Source organism: Haliotis cracherodii, unplaced genomic scaffold, assembly GCF_022045235.1.
Source record: "Haliotis cracherodii isolate W230 unplaced genomic scaffold, xgHalCrac1.p SCAF_7, whole genome shotgun sequence".
Classification (NCBI taxonomy): Eukaryota; Metazoa; Mollusca; class Gastropoda; order Lepetellida; family Haliotidae; genus Haliotis; species Haliotis cracherodii.
Genome location: NW_027266330.1, coordinates 9,992,677 through 10,004,865, shown reverse-complemented (window position 1 = coordinate 10,004,865; position 12,189 = coordinate 9,992,677). Strand labels below are relative to the sequence as shown.

General features: G+C 44.8%; 1 protein-coding gene across 1 annotated transcript; it reads left to right on the top strand.

Moving 5' to 3' along the window:
* Nucleotides 1-163: 163 nt before the first annotated feature.
* LOC139447393 (uncharacterized) lies at nt 164-11,902 on the top strand. Its single transcript, XM_071228721.1, has 10 exons — nt 164-251; nt 1,052-1,162; nt 2,120-2,293; nt 2,736-3,003; nt 3,426-3,597; nt 4,282-4,459; nt 5,240-5,422; nt 5,534-5,698; nt 5,785-5,913; nt 11,782-11,902. Exons 1-10 carry the CDS (start codon nt 173-175, stop codon nt 11,895-11,897), a joined length of 1,575 nt encoding a protein of 524 aa, XP_071084822.1. The 5' UTR covers nt 164-172; the 3' UTR covers nt 11,898-11,902.
* Nucleotides 11,903-12,189: the final 287 nt, after the last annotated feature.

Sequence of the window (12,189 nt, the reverse complement as noted above, 5' to 3'; positions counted from 1 at the left end):
TAGCATATTACAATTCTAGGTTTAAACGGTCCTTAAATAAGACTGTTTCACTACTAAATTTCACGACTAAAAGATTAAGCTTGTACGCCACATGTGTGACGTACGGATAATTTTTTATTCTCTGCACCTGTCTGGTCACCTGTGGTTAATAAATCGTTGATAAAATGTTGACATGAAAAACAGAGTCACCATGGATCTACACATTGGCGTGTTGGTTATTGTCCTCGCTGGATTGCAGATTGTAAATTCAGGTACGTTCATATAAACTCATTATTTTCGTCTTTTTCTTCATACATGTCCACTTAGAGAAACGGGCCCAGACTCACGATTCCTTTCAAAATTAGTCCCCAGAAGTCTGTGGTTCGCATTTCTCTGTAATATATACATATCGTGTAACATATTAGACAATACAGTCAGTTAACATTTAAGTTCGCATTGTCTTGGTTTTAACCATACAGCGGGCAGATGTTATGGCATTAAAATATGTTATCAATACATCCGAATTGTATTTGAAATGAATCTGTCAAACATATTTTTGTTAAGCATTGATCAGACAATACAGAATACGAGCAGTTGCCTCCTAGGTACCGTCTAGGCTTGGGAAGATTTGTATATACACATCCATGTTGATTGACTGAAATAGTTATAATGTCTTTGTGCATGGACATCTTCAGTGCAATGACTTTTGATAATTTAGGTTATACGTGTATCTAAAATATAATCATGTACATCACATGACAAATGTTAATATCCAATCTGTATTGTACTATGGGCCTTGATGCATAAATTACTGAATAGACTGTCTGTCTGTTGTACGTGTATCTTCTATAAGTATCTGCTAAGGATGGATATAACGCGAACATTTCATGTTCAAACAACGCACAGAATATTTGGCGTCAAGTTAGTTATTTTAATATATAAACCCATACGTAATAAAACCCTCATTCAAAGGTTTAAAGTCACACATAAGAAAGGGACGTGCGTTGTTGTATTTAAAGGCCATATGTTTTAATCTTGGTGGGATGTATTGCCAGTTATTACTTGAACACAGGCCTGATCAGACGTCACGTAACAAGCAGTGATCTGACCTTGACATTGGAGTTGGAGGACCCCCTGCGACCTTCAACGGAAGCGGATTATTATCAGTCGACAAATGGCACTGGTAAGATTGTTTTGTTTCTATAATAGTTTTCTGAAACGTCTATTGATCTGAAGGGTGACTGAACAGAACGTACATGCATTTATATTTTTTCAAACAATTGTTTGTAATATATTACTGTTGGTCCAGTAGTTCTTCAGTTCCCTATATGTTGTTAATTCTTCGTTTTACACCCTGAAATGCGTGAAATTTGTAAGAAAGTCTACCACAATAATAAGAGGGAGACACTACCGGTTCGTCTCAAGCAGAAAACGGCTTGGCCTAGTTCCAGCTTGATTAGGCTCGTGCGCTCATTTATTGTGGAAATACATTGTTTATCAAATTCAGTATGTAAGGGAGGTAATCATTTTTAGCCCAAAGATGGTTAAATATGAAAAACTGGGAATGAATTAGAACCAATATTGTTCTTTCTGGTTTAAACATTCTTATGTTGATTAGTCATTTTGGGGAAAGTATTTTGTAGGATAATTTAATTTGACTGACAAAGAGTTAGTGTTGATTCGATTCCTCTGATCAACGTTGTCTTGTCCACGTTGAAGTGTTACATAACTGAAATAAGAGACAGTGGACCAACTGAAACTAGAGACAGTGTGTATATAGGTTCATATATAGGGTATTTTCATTATAAGAACAGATTGTGTGTAAGAGAAAATGTGTTAATAATCTTCTCTTTCTAAACTTTTTAACTGGTTGTTAATTCTAAATACATAAACATCGATGAGGATTTTTCATGGACAGATACATCCCTTGTCAAAGTTAACCTTAGAAATACAGCAATTTGGATTAGAAGGACTTGTAATTGGCCAACTTTCGTTTATTAATCTTTTATGAACTTGGTGAGACTGCCAACATCTAGAGTCCTTACTGCTGTGGTATTCGTTATTCTATTTGTTGCAGTTTGATATAGAACTCCTGTGTGACACTGAAGCTTTAATTTACGTTGAACTGTTTCGTCTTTAGCTTCTCGACGTAGGAGGGCAGCTGGCGGGCGGCCAGGTCATTCCACTTCCAACAACACGTGCAACGACATCCGGGAAGTTCCTGCGCAGCTGAGAAGCGCAAGCAACATCGGGCCGAGTGGATTGTCATATTTCTACCAGAAGTATACAGAGGCGTATGGGATACCCGTATTAGGTATACGATATGTACTGGAAGATCTAATAACCCCTAGAACCCCGGGGGAACCAGAGTTAGGTCCCCACGCTTTATTGCTTGTCGCAAGTGGCAAACTAAAACATCACATTTCTTTCATTTCATATATTCCGCACAGACCATTGTGCGAAAGAGACCATGTTTTTCGCAATTTTATTTTCTATTTCTATTTTACTCATTGCTTATGGTTTTGGAAAACAGTAAATTAAAAAAGGTCAAAGATTCAGAAAAGTACCTGTCAGGACAACGAATACTGCTGTTGGGCAAAAGGCAAAAAAAAAATTCGTTTTTATGCAATTTTGTGTTAAAGAGATTTGTGTTTTTCTCAATTTAATTTTGTGTTTCAATTTTAATTATTGTTTATGGTTTTGAAAAAGAGTAACAGAAAGATCAAGGATTAATGAAACACCTGTCTGTATCGCAGCTTCCGGTAAAGTCCCCGACGACGCTCTCCGCCGCGCCTGTTACATCCTTCGCTTCCTCCTCGCCGACCACAGCGGTGTGCGACAGTCCTACTACCGACTGTCGGGGAGGGTGGCAGTGATAGGGGATCGGGAAGGGACAGTGTCTATTCCAGAACACGCTTGGCTGGGGCCCGCCTGGAACGACCGAGCACGTGGACTTGGGGCAACGGAACATGCCCCAGTGTCAACAGGAGGTGAAGAGAACATCCTGTGTTACACTGAGGACAAGTATGACACTACTACTACTACTACTTATAATAATAATAATAAACCTGATGTGGTTTCCTGGGAGAAGTCCCATTCGCTGTCTGGGCTGCCTGTAAAAAGGGGTAAGGGCCCTGAGCTGATGATAAGCTTAACCAGCCTGACTGTGCCAGGATCACCCAAACCCTCTTTGCTGCATTTATCTATAAATAGTAATAATAATAACAATAATTCAAATAATAATGATAATAACTTGTCATGAAAAAAGAAAGAATGCAAAGGCTACTATTACAAAAACAAAAACGCGCTCTCAATCAAACTGTTATTGGATCACTTTGAAAAAAGTGATTCTCACGAGAGCAATAATTATGAAAGAAAAAACAAAGCAAGATAGAATCAGAAAACGGCCGATGTGACTGAATCAACCTTATATAAAATACCTTCAGGTATCGGGTCGAGGACATCTTCCTTCACGAGTTCGCCCATGGCATCCATCTGCTGGGCGCCAAGTACGCCATTCCAGGCTGGCAGAGTCGTCTTCAGTCGCTATACTACCAGGCCAGAGCTGCCGGTAGGTGGCGCAACACATACGCCATGAGTACTGTGGAGGAATACTTTGTAAGTAGAAACGTTACAGTGTGTGTTCGTGCATGCGTGCGTGCGTGCGCGGTGTGTGCGTGTTGTTCAAGTTCTCGCCACAGACAGCAATGTACTAGCTATATCACGGCGGCTTGTAAATAATCATGTCTTTTTCAAGCATACTGGTGTTTGTTTGTTGTTTAACGCCGCACTCAGCCTCCTACGACAAGCACAGTCGCCTTTTACGACAAGCATGGGTTGCTGAATATCTATTCTACTCGGATCTTCACGGGTATAAAAACATGTATTTGATAGCTTCAGCAACGACACGCTGTCGGCCACCCTTTTCCCCATTTCAGCCAGAATTTACCGCAAGCATGGGTAACTGACCCAGAACACCCAGGATGTCAGTGACAGTAGCTAAATGTATCCGATCCATCGTAATATCTGTTTCGCAATGTGTATCACTGCGACCATGGCAGACCTTTGTATGACCTTAACTGTGACCGTGACCTTGTCCGTGACCTGTGACAGTAGCCGTGACTTGGACAATGAACGTGGCCCGTGACCGTGACTCTGCTGTCTTGTCTTACACGTAGAAAAACGTGAATTAAGGAACAAAGGAGGTAGACCAGTAACGGTACATTTTAGCATGGTGTTGAGTTGATGTGTTAAGTATGTCATGTCTGTTACACGTGACAATTTGTCTCCCTCTCATCTCAGGCGGAAGGGACACAAAGCTACTTCAACGTCAACGCTTACTCCGCCGTCCCTAACGGCATCCACAACCACGTCAACACCCGCGAGAAACTTCGGCCATACGACCCCCAGCTCTTCTCTCTCATACAGGAGGTATTCCCGTGCGGCAACACGTACCTGAAGAGATGCAGTACAACCAGAAGTAAGCCGCCTGTGATATGTTATCATTCCTTTGCTTTACGGGGGCGTAGGTGATCCAGTTGTCTGAAATGCCGTAGAGTGGCGGACCTGGTTGTTGGTTCAAGTTGGGTGTAGTTGTGATGCTTTGTCTGTTAGCACCCTACCTATGTTCATTCTTTTCTCCGACATCAACACATATTTGTGTCCTGGACAGACAAACCAGGGATTGAAGTCATGAGCACCGATCTCCGCAAACGGGTGCGAAAACAAGCAAATAGCCAAACCACCCGAGCCTGACCACCTGGTCCGCCGTTTTAGTATGCTGTGAAGACAAGCATCTATTTTGATCCGCCGCGCCTTTGTTCGTTATGCAGAGTTGCGTCCCTTGGGCGTACCGCAAAGAGCGACCGTGGGTTCGAATCCCAGATTCTCCCTTCATTATGATTCTTGGGTTGTCAGCACATACCTTTGCTCGTTGGTTTCACCAAAGTGATCTAAAACCTTCTCCCCTTCGGACTGTCCTCGCGCTTAAAGATGACACGCTGATGTTACTGATACACAGTTCGAAGTAATGTTCCAACTCCCACACTTCTATTTCAAACTTAACATAGGATTAATGTGCTCTGTGTTTGTTAAAGTCACGTTTGTCTACTAAAAATTGAACAAATGGACACTGAACAGTATTATTCAAAGGGGCAACTTTCAAGAACAGCAATAACATGTTGTATAATTTTGCAGCTGTTTCCTCCGTGACCTCGTTGTATGGTCGTGGGTTGTGATGTATATAATGCTAATGTTGCAGGTGCTGAGCGAAGCCAGCAACTCATGATGAACTGTAACCACGGGGGCGGAGGTGGCACGGACAATGGGGGAGACGGTAATGGAACCGGAACCGGAACCGGAACTGGAACTGGAACTGGAACTGGAACTGGAACCGGAAGCGGAAGCGGAACTGGAACTGGAACTGGAACTGGAACTGGTTCAGGTATGGACACTCTCGAATGGGATGCATTTACAATTCAAGAACAGATATCAAGCTACAAGATAATTGCACAAATAATCTGTCTTGAGTGAATACCAGTTATCTCCGTTTCAGGCGCGTGCCAGGACAACAATTCTCACTGCAAGTCGTGGGCGTCTAAAGGAGAGTGTGACTCCAACCCTGGCTACATGCACATCTCCTGTAGACGAAGTTGCAACAAGTGTGGGGGAGGTGGAGCGGGAGCGGGGGCTGGAAGTGGAACTGGTTCAGGTAAGAAAAGTCGAATGGGATACATTTACAATTCAAGATAAACCAACAAGATACAAGAAACTTACACAAATGATATGTCCAGAGTGAAACACCAGTTGTCTCCGTTTCAGGCACGTGTCAGGACAACAATTCTCACTGCAAGTCGTGGGCGTCTAAAGGAGAGTGTGACTCCAACTCTGCCTACATGCACGTTTCCTGTAGACGAAGTTGCAACAAATGTGGAGGTTCGACAATCAGTTTTCTTGTACTCATAATGTTTCCCCAGGCGTGGCCCAGTCGTCTTCAGATCTTTGCTGAGTGGTAGCAAGAACTAAGATCTGATTTTAATGAGATTGAGTCGTCTGAGGTGCCGCAATCGCTTGGCAAAGTTGCGTCCCTTAGGCGCACAAGAATCCTATGATCGTTTCACCAAAGTGCGAAATGTGTAAGACCCTGACGCGAGGATGTAACTGAAATTGTGTACAAGGGGATGTTAAACACTACTCGTTCGACTATGTATGTAGCAGAAAGGGTGAAATGCATTATTTACAAATATTGAGTTTACAATTGTATGGCATAATGATTTTATTACTAACTCACTCACTTACGAGAACTAAGATCTGATTTTAATGAGATCGAGTCATCTAATGTGCAGCAATCGTTTGGTAGAGTTATGTCAGCATCATCGTGTCCATTAGGACCGTCAGAATCCGCGTGTCCATTAGGACCGTCAGAATCCTCGTGTCCATTAGGACCGTCAGAATCCTCGTGTCCATCAGGACCGTCAGAATCCTTGTGTCCATCAGGACCGTCAGAATCCTCGTGTCCATTAGGACCGTCAGAATCCTCGTGTCCATTAGGACAGTCAGAATCCGCGTGTCCATTAGGACCGTCAGAATCCTCGTGTCCATTAGGACCGTCAGAATCCTCGTGTCCATTAGGACCGTCAGAATCCTTGTGTCCATCAGGACCGTCAGAATCCTCGTGTCCATTAGGACCGTCAGAATCCTCGTGTCCATTAGGACAGTCAGAATCCTCGTGTCCATTAGGACCGTCAGAATCCTCGTGTCCATCAGGACCGTCAGAATCCTCGTGTCCATTAGGACCGTCAGAATCCTCGTGTCCATAAGGACAGTCAGCATCCTCTTGTCCATTAGGACCGTCAGAATCCTTGTGTCCATCAGGACCGTCAGAATCCTCGTGTCCATTAGGACCGTCAGAATCCTCGTGTCCATAAGGACAGTCAGCATCCTCTTGTCCATTAGGACCGTCAGAATCCTTGTGTCCATAAGGACCGTCAGCATCCTCTTGTCCAATAGGACCGTCAGAATCCTTGTGTCCATAAGGACCGTCAGAATCCTCGTGTGCAGCAGGACCGTCAGTATCCTTGTGTCCATTAGGACAGTCAGAATCCTCGTGTCCATTAGGACCGTCAGCATCTTTGTGTCCATTAGGACCGTCAGAATCCTCGTGTCCATTAAGACCGTTAAAATCCTTGTGTCCATCAGGAGCGTCAGAACCCTCGTGTCTATCAGGACCGTCAGAATCCTCGTGTCCATTAGGACCGTCAGAATCCTCGTGTCCATCAGGACCGTCAGAATCCTTGTGTCAATTAGGACAGTCAGAATCCTCGTGTCCATCAGGACCGTCAGAATCCTCGTGTCCATCAGGACCGTCAGAATCCTCGTGTCCATTAGGACCGTCAGAATCCTCGTGTCCATTAGGACCATCAGAATCCTCGTGTCCATTAGGACCGTCAGAATCCCTGTGTCCAGCAGGACCGTCAGAATCCTTGTGTCCATTGGGACCGTCAGAATCCTTGTGTCCATTGGGACCGTCAGAATCCTTGTGTCCATCAGGACCGTCAGAATCCTTGTGTCCATCAGGACCGTCAGAATCCTCGTATCCATTAGGACCGTCAGAATCCTCGTGTCCATTAGGACCGTCAGAATCCTTGTGTCCATTAGGACCGTCAGAATCCTTGTGTCCATTAGGACCGTCAGAATCCTCGTGTCCATTAGGACCGTCAGAATCCTCGTGTCCATTAGGACCGTCAAAATCCTTGTGTCCATCAGGACCGTCAGAATCCTTGTGTCCATCAGGACCGTCAGAATCCTCGTATCCATTAGGACCGTCAGAATCCTTGTGTCCGTTAGGACCGTCAGAATCCTCGTGTCCATTAGGACCGTCAGAATCCCCGTGTCCATTAAGACCGTTAGAATCCTTGTGTCCATCAGGAGCGTCAGAATCCTCGTGTCTATCAGGACAGTCAGAATCCTTGTGTCAATTAGGGCAGTCAGAATCCTTGTGTCCATTAGGACCGTCAGAATCCTTGTGTCAATTAGGGCAGTCAGAATCCTCGTGTCCATTAGGACCATCAGAATCCTTGAGGCCATCAGGATCGTCAGAATCCTTGTGTCCATTAGGACCGTCAGAATCCTCGTGTCTATCAGGACCGTCAGAATCCTCGTGTCTATCAGGACCGTCAGAATCCTTGTGTCCATCAGGACCGTCAGAATCCTTGTGTCCATCAGGACCGTCAGAATCCTCGTGTCCATCAGGACCGTCAGAATCCTCGTGTCCATTAGGACCGTCAGAATCCTTGTGTCCATTAGGACCGTCATAATCCTTGTGTCCATTAGGACCGTCAAAATCCTCGTGTCCATTTTGAGCGTTAGAATCCTCGTGTCCATTAGGACAGTCAGAATCCTTGTGCATTATTTACAAATATTGAGTGAAATGTATGGCATAATGATTTTATCACTAACTCACTCACTTACGAGAACTAAGATCTTATTTTAATGAGATCGAGTTATCTAATGTGCAGCAATCGTTTGGTAGAGTTATGTCATCCTTGTGTCCATCAGGACCGTCAGAATCCTCGTATCCATTAGGCCCGTCAGAATCCTCGTATCCATTAGGCCCGTCAGAATCCTTGTGTCCATTAGGACCGTCAGAATCCTCGTGTCCATTAGGACCGTCAGAATCCTCGTGTCCATTAAGACCGTTAGAATCCTTGTGTCCATCAGGAGCGTCAGAATCCTCGTGTCTATCAGGACAGTCAGAATCCTTGTGTCAATTAGGGCAGTCAGAATCCTTGTGTCCAGCAGGACCGTCAGAATCCTTGTGTCAATTAGGGCAGTCAGAATCCTCGTGTCCATTAGGACCGTCAGAATCCTTGTGTCCATTAGGACCGTCAGAATCATCGTGTCCATTAGGACCGTCAGAATCATCGTGTCCATTAGGACCGTCAAAATCCTTGTGTCCATCAGGACCGTCAGAATCCTTGTGTCCATCAGGACCGTCAGAATCCTCGTATCCATTAGGATCGTCAGAATCCTTGTGTCCGTTAGGACCGTCAGAATCCTCGTGTCCATTAGGACCGTCAGAATCCCCGTGTCCATTAAGACCGTTAGAATCCTTGTGTCCATCAGGAGCGTCAGAATCCTCGTGTCTATCAGGACAGTCAGAATCCTTGTGTCAATTAGGGCAGTCAGAATCCTTGTGTCCATTAGGACCGTCAGAATCCTTGTGTCAATTAGGGCAGTCAGAATCCTCGTGTCCATTAGGACCGTCAAAATCCTTGAGGCCATCAGGATCGTCAGAATCCTTGTGTCCATTAGGACCGTCAGAATCCTCGTGTCTATCAGGACCGTCAGAATCCTCGTGTCTATCAGGACCGTCAGAATCCTTGTGTCCATCAGGACCGTCAGAATCCTTGTGTCCATCAGGACCGTCAGAATCCTCGTGTCCATTAGGACCGTCAGAATCCTTGTGTCTATCAGGACCGTCAGAATCCTTATGTCCATCAGGACCGTCAGAATCCTCGTGTCCATTAGGACCGTCAGAATCCTTGTGTCTATCAGGACCGTCAGAATCCTTATGTCCATCAGGACCGTCAGAATCCTCGTGTCCATTAGGACCGTCAGAATCCTTGTGTCCATTAGGACCGTCATAATCCTTGTGTCCATTAGGACCGTCAAAATCCTCGTGTCCATTTTGAGCGTTAGAATCCTCGTGTCCATTAGGACAGTCAGAATCCTTGTGCATTATTTACAAATATTGAGTGAAATGTATGGCATAATGATTTTATCACTAACTCACTCACTTACGAGAACTAAGATCTTATTTTAATGAGATCGAGTTATCTAATGTGCAGCAATCGTTTGGTAGAGTTATGTCAATTAGGACCGTCAGCATCATCGTGTCCATTAGGACCGTCAGAATCCTCGTATCCATTAGGACCGTCAGAATCCTTGTGTCCGTTAGGACCGTCAGAATCCTCGTGTCCATTAGGACCGTCAGAATCCTCGTGTCCATTAAGACCGTTAGAATCCTTGTGTCCATCAGGAGCGTCAGAATCCTCGTGTCTATCAGGACAGTCAGAATCCTTGTGTCAATTAGGGCAGTCAGAATCCTTGTGTCCAGCAGGACCGTCAGAATCCTTGTGTCAATTAGGGCAGTCAGAATCCTCGTGTCCATTAGGACCATCAGAATCCTTGAGGCCATCAGGATCGTCAGAATCCTTGTGTCCATTAGGACCGTCAGAATCCTCGTGTCTATCAGGACCGTCAGAATCCTCGTGTCTATCAGGACCGTCAGAATCCTTATGTCCATCAGGACCGTCAGAATCCTCGTGTCCATTAGGACCGTCATAATCCTTGTGTCCATTAGGACCGTCAGAATCCTCGTGTCCATTTTGAGCGTTAGAATCCTCGTGTCCATTAGGACAGTCAGAATCCTTGTGTCTATCAGGACCGTCAGAATCCTTATGTCCATCAGGACCGTCAGAATCCTCGTATCCATTAGGACCGTCAGAATCCTCGTGTCCATTAGGACCGTCAGAATCCTTGTGTCCATTAGGACCGTCAAAATCCTCGTGTCCATTAGGACCGTCAAAATCCTCGTGTCCATTAGGACCGTCAGAATCCTCGTGTCCATTTTGAGCGTTAGAATCCTCGTGTCCATTAGGACAGTCAGAATCCTTGTGTCTATCAGGACCGTCAGAATCCTTATGTCCATCAGGACCGTCAGAATCCTCGTGTCCATTAGGACCGTCAGAATCCTTGTGTCCATTAGGACCGTCATAATCCTTGTGTCCATTAGGACCGTCAAAATCCTCGTGTCCATTTTGAGCGTTAGAATCCTCGTGTCCATTAGGACAGTCAGAATCCTTGTGCATTATTTACAAATATTGAGTGAAATGTATGGCATAATGATTTTATCACTAACTCACTCACTTACGAGAACTAAGATCTTATTTTAATGAGATCGAGTTATCTAATGTGCAGCAATCGTTTGGTAGAGTTATGTCAATTAGGACCGTCAGCATCATCGTGTCCATTAGGACCGTCAGAATACTCGTGTCCATTAGGACAGTCAGAATCCTTGTGTCCATTAGGACCGTCAGAATCCTCGTGTCCATTAGGACCGTCAGAATCCTCGTGTCCATTAGGACCGTCAGAATCCTCGTGTCCATTAGGACCGTCAGAATCCTCGTGTTCATTTGGACCGTCAGAATCCTCGTGTCCATCAGGACCGTCAAAATCCTCGTGTCCGTTAGGGCAGTCAGAATCCTATGATCGTTTCTATGTTTATGTAGAGTGAGTGAGTGAGTTTGGTTTAACGCCGCTTTTAACAGTATTCCAGTGGGAGGAAAGCCCGAAGTGATGCAGGTCTTAAACGTTTACCACTTAGGTGAAACCCAAGAGCACGGGTATGGTACCGACAAACCTAGAAACATAATCGGGGCGAACCGGGATTCGAACCCACAATCATAGGTTTCTGGCGTGCCCAAGGGACGCAACTCTGCCCAGCGAATCGCGGCGCCTTAGACGACTGGGCCACCCGTGCCCCCATGTTTATGTAGAAAAAAAGGAGGAAATACATTATCTGCAGACCATCAGTGTACAGATGTATGTCATAATGATTATAAAAGTCACTAACCTACCCCATAGTGCTAACTAATCAATCCGAGGAGTTTCGATCAGTACCGGAAATTGCCGATTTTAAAAAAGAAGTAGTGCCATTAGTGTTACTTTTAGTGTCATCTTCGGTGTTCAAAAATACACCTGTAACGAAACGAGTAACCATTTTTGATTTCGTAATTTCAGGTGTGTCTTGTGTGGATTCCAACCCCAACTGTAGCAGCTGGTCAAGTACAGGGGAGTGTGGACGGAACCCCGGCTACATGTTGACCTCGTGTAGACGCAGCTGCGGCCAGTGCTGATCGTGTCCACGAATAAACCAAACCACATGCAGTTTAGTTATCCTTTTGTGACAAAACATTTGTCATTTTCAGAGTTCAATTTGTTGTTTGTTTGGTTGTTGTCTAATGCCGCACTCAGCAATATTCCAGCTATATGATGGCTTTTGTAAATGACGGAGTCTGGACCAGACAATCCACTGATTGACATCGTAAGCATCGATCTACGCAATTGGGATACGATGACATGTATCAACAAAGTCTCCGAGTCTGACCCCGTTAGTCGTCTTTTACGACAAGCATATTGTATTATTGA

Excerpts from the sequence above, each read along its gene's own strand:
- LOC139447393 (XM_071228721.1), top strand. The coding sequence starts at position 173 with ATGAAAAACAGAGTCACCATGGATCTACACATTGGCGTGTTGGTTATT. Across the intron at positions 1,163-2,119 it reads TCAGTCGACAAATGGCACTG|CTTCTCGACGTAGGAGGGCA; the intron begins GTAAGATTGTTT and ends TTTCGTCTTTAG. Across the intron at positions 5,423-5,533 it reads TGGAACTGGAACTGGTTCAG|GCGCGTGCCAGGACAACAAT; the intron begins GTATGGACACTC and ends TCTCCGTTTCAG.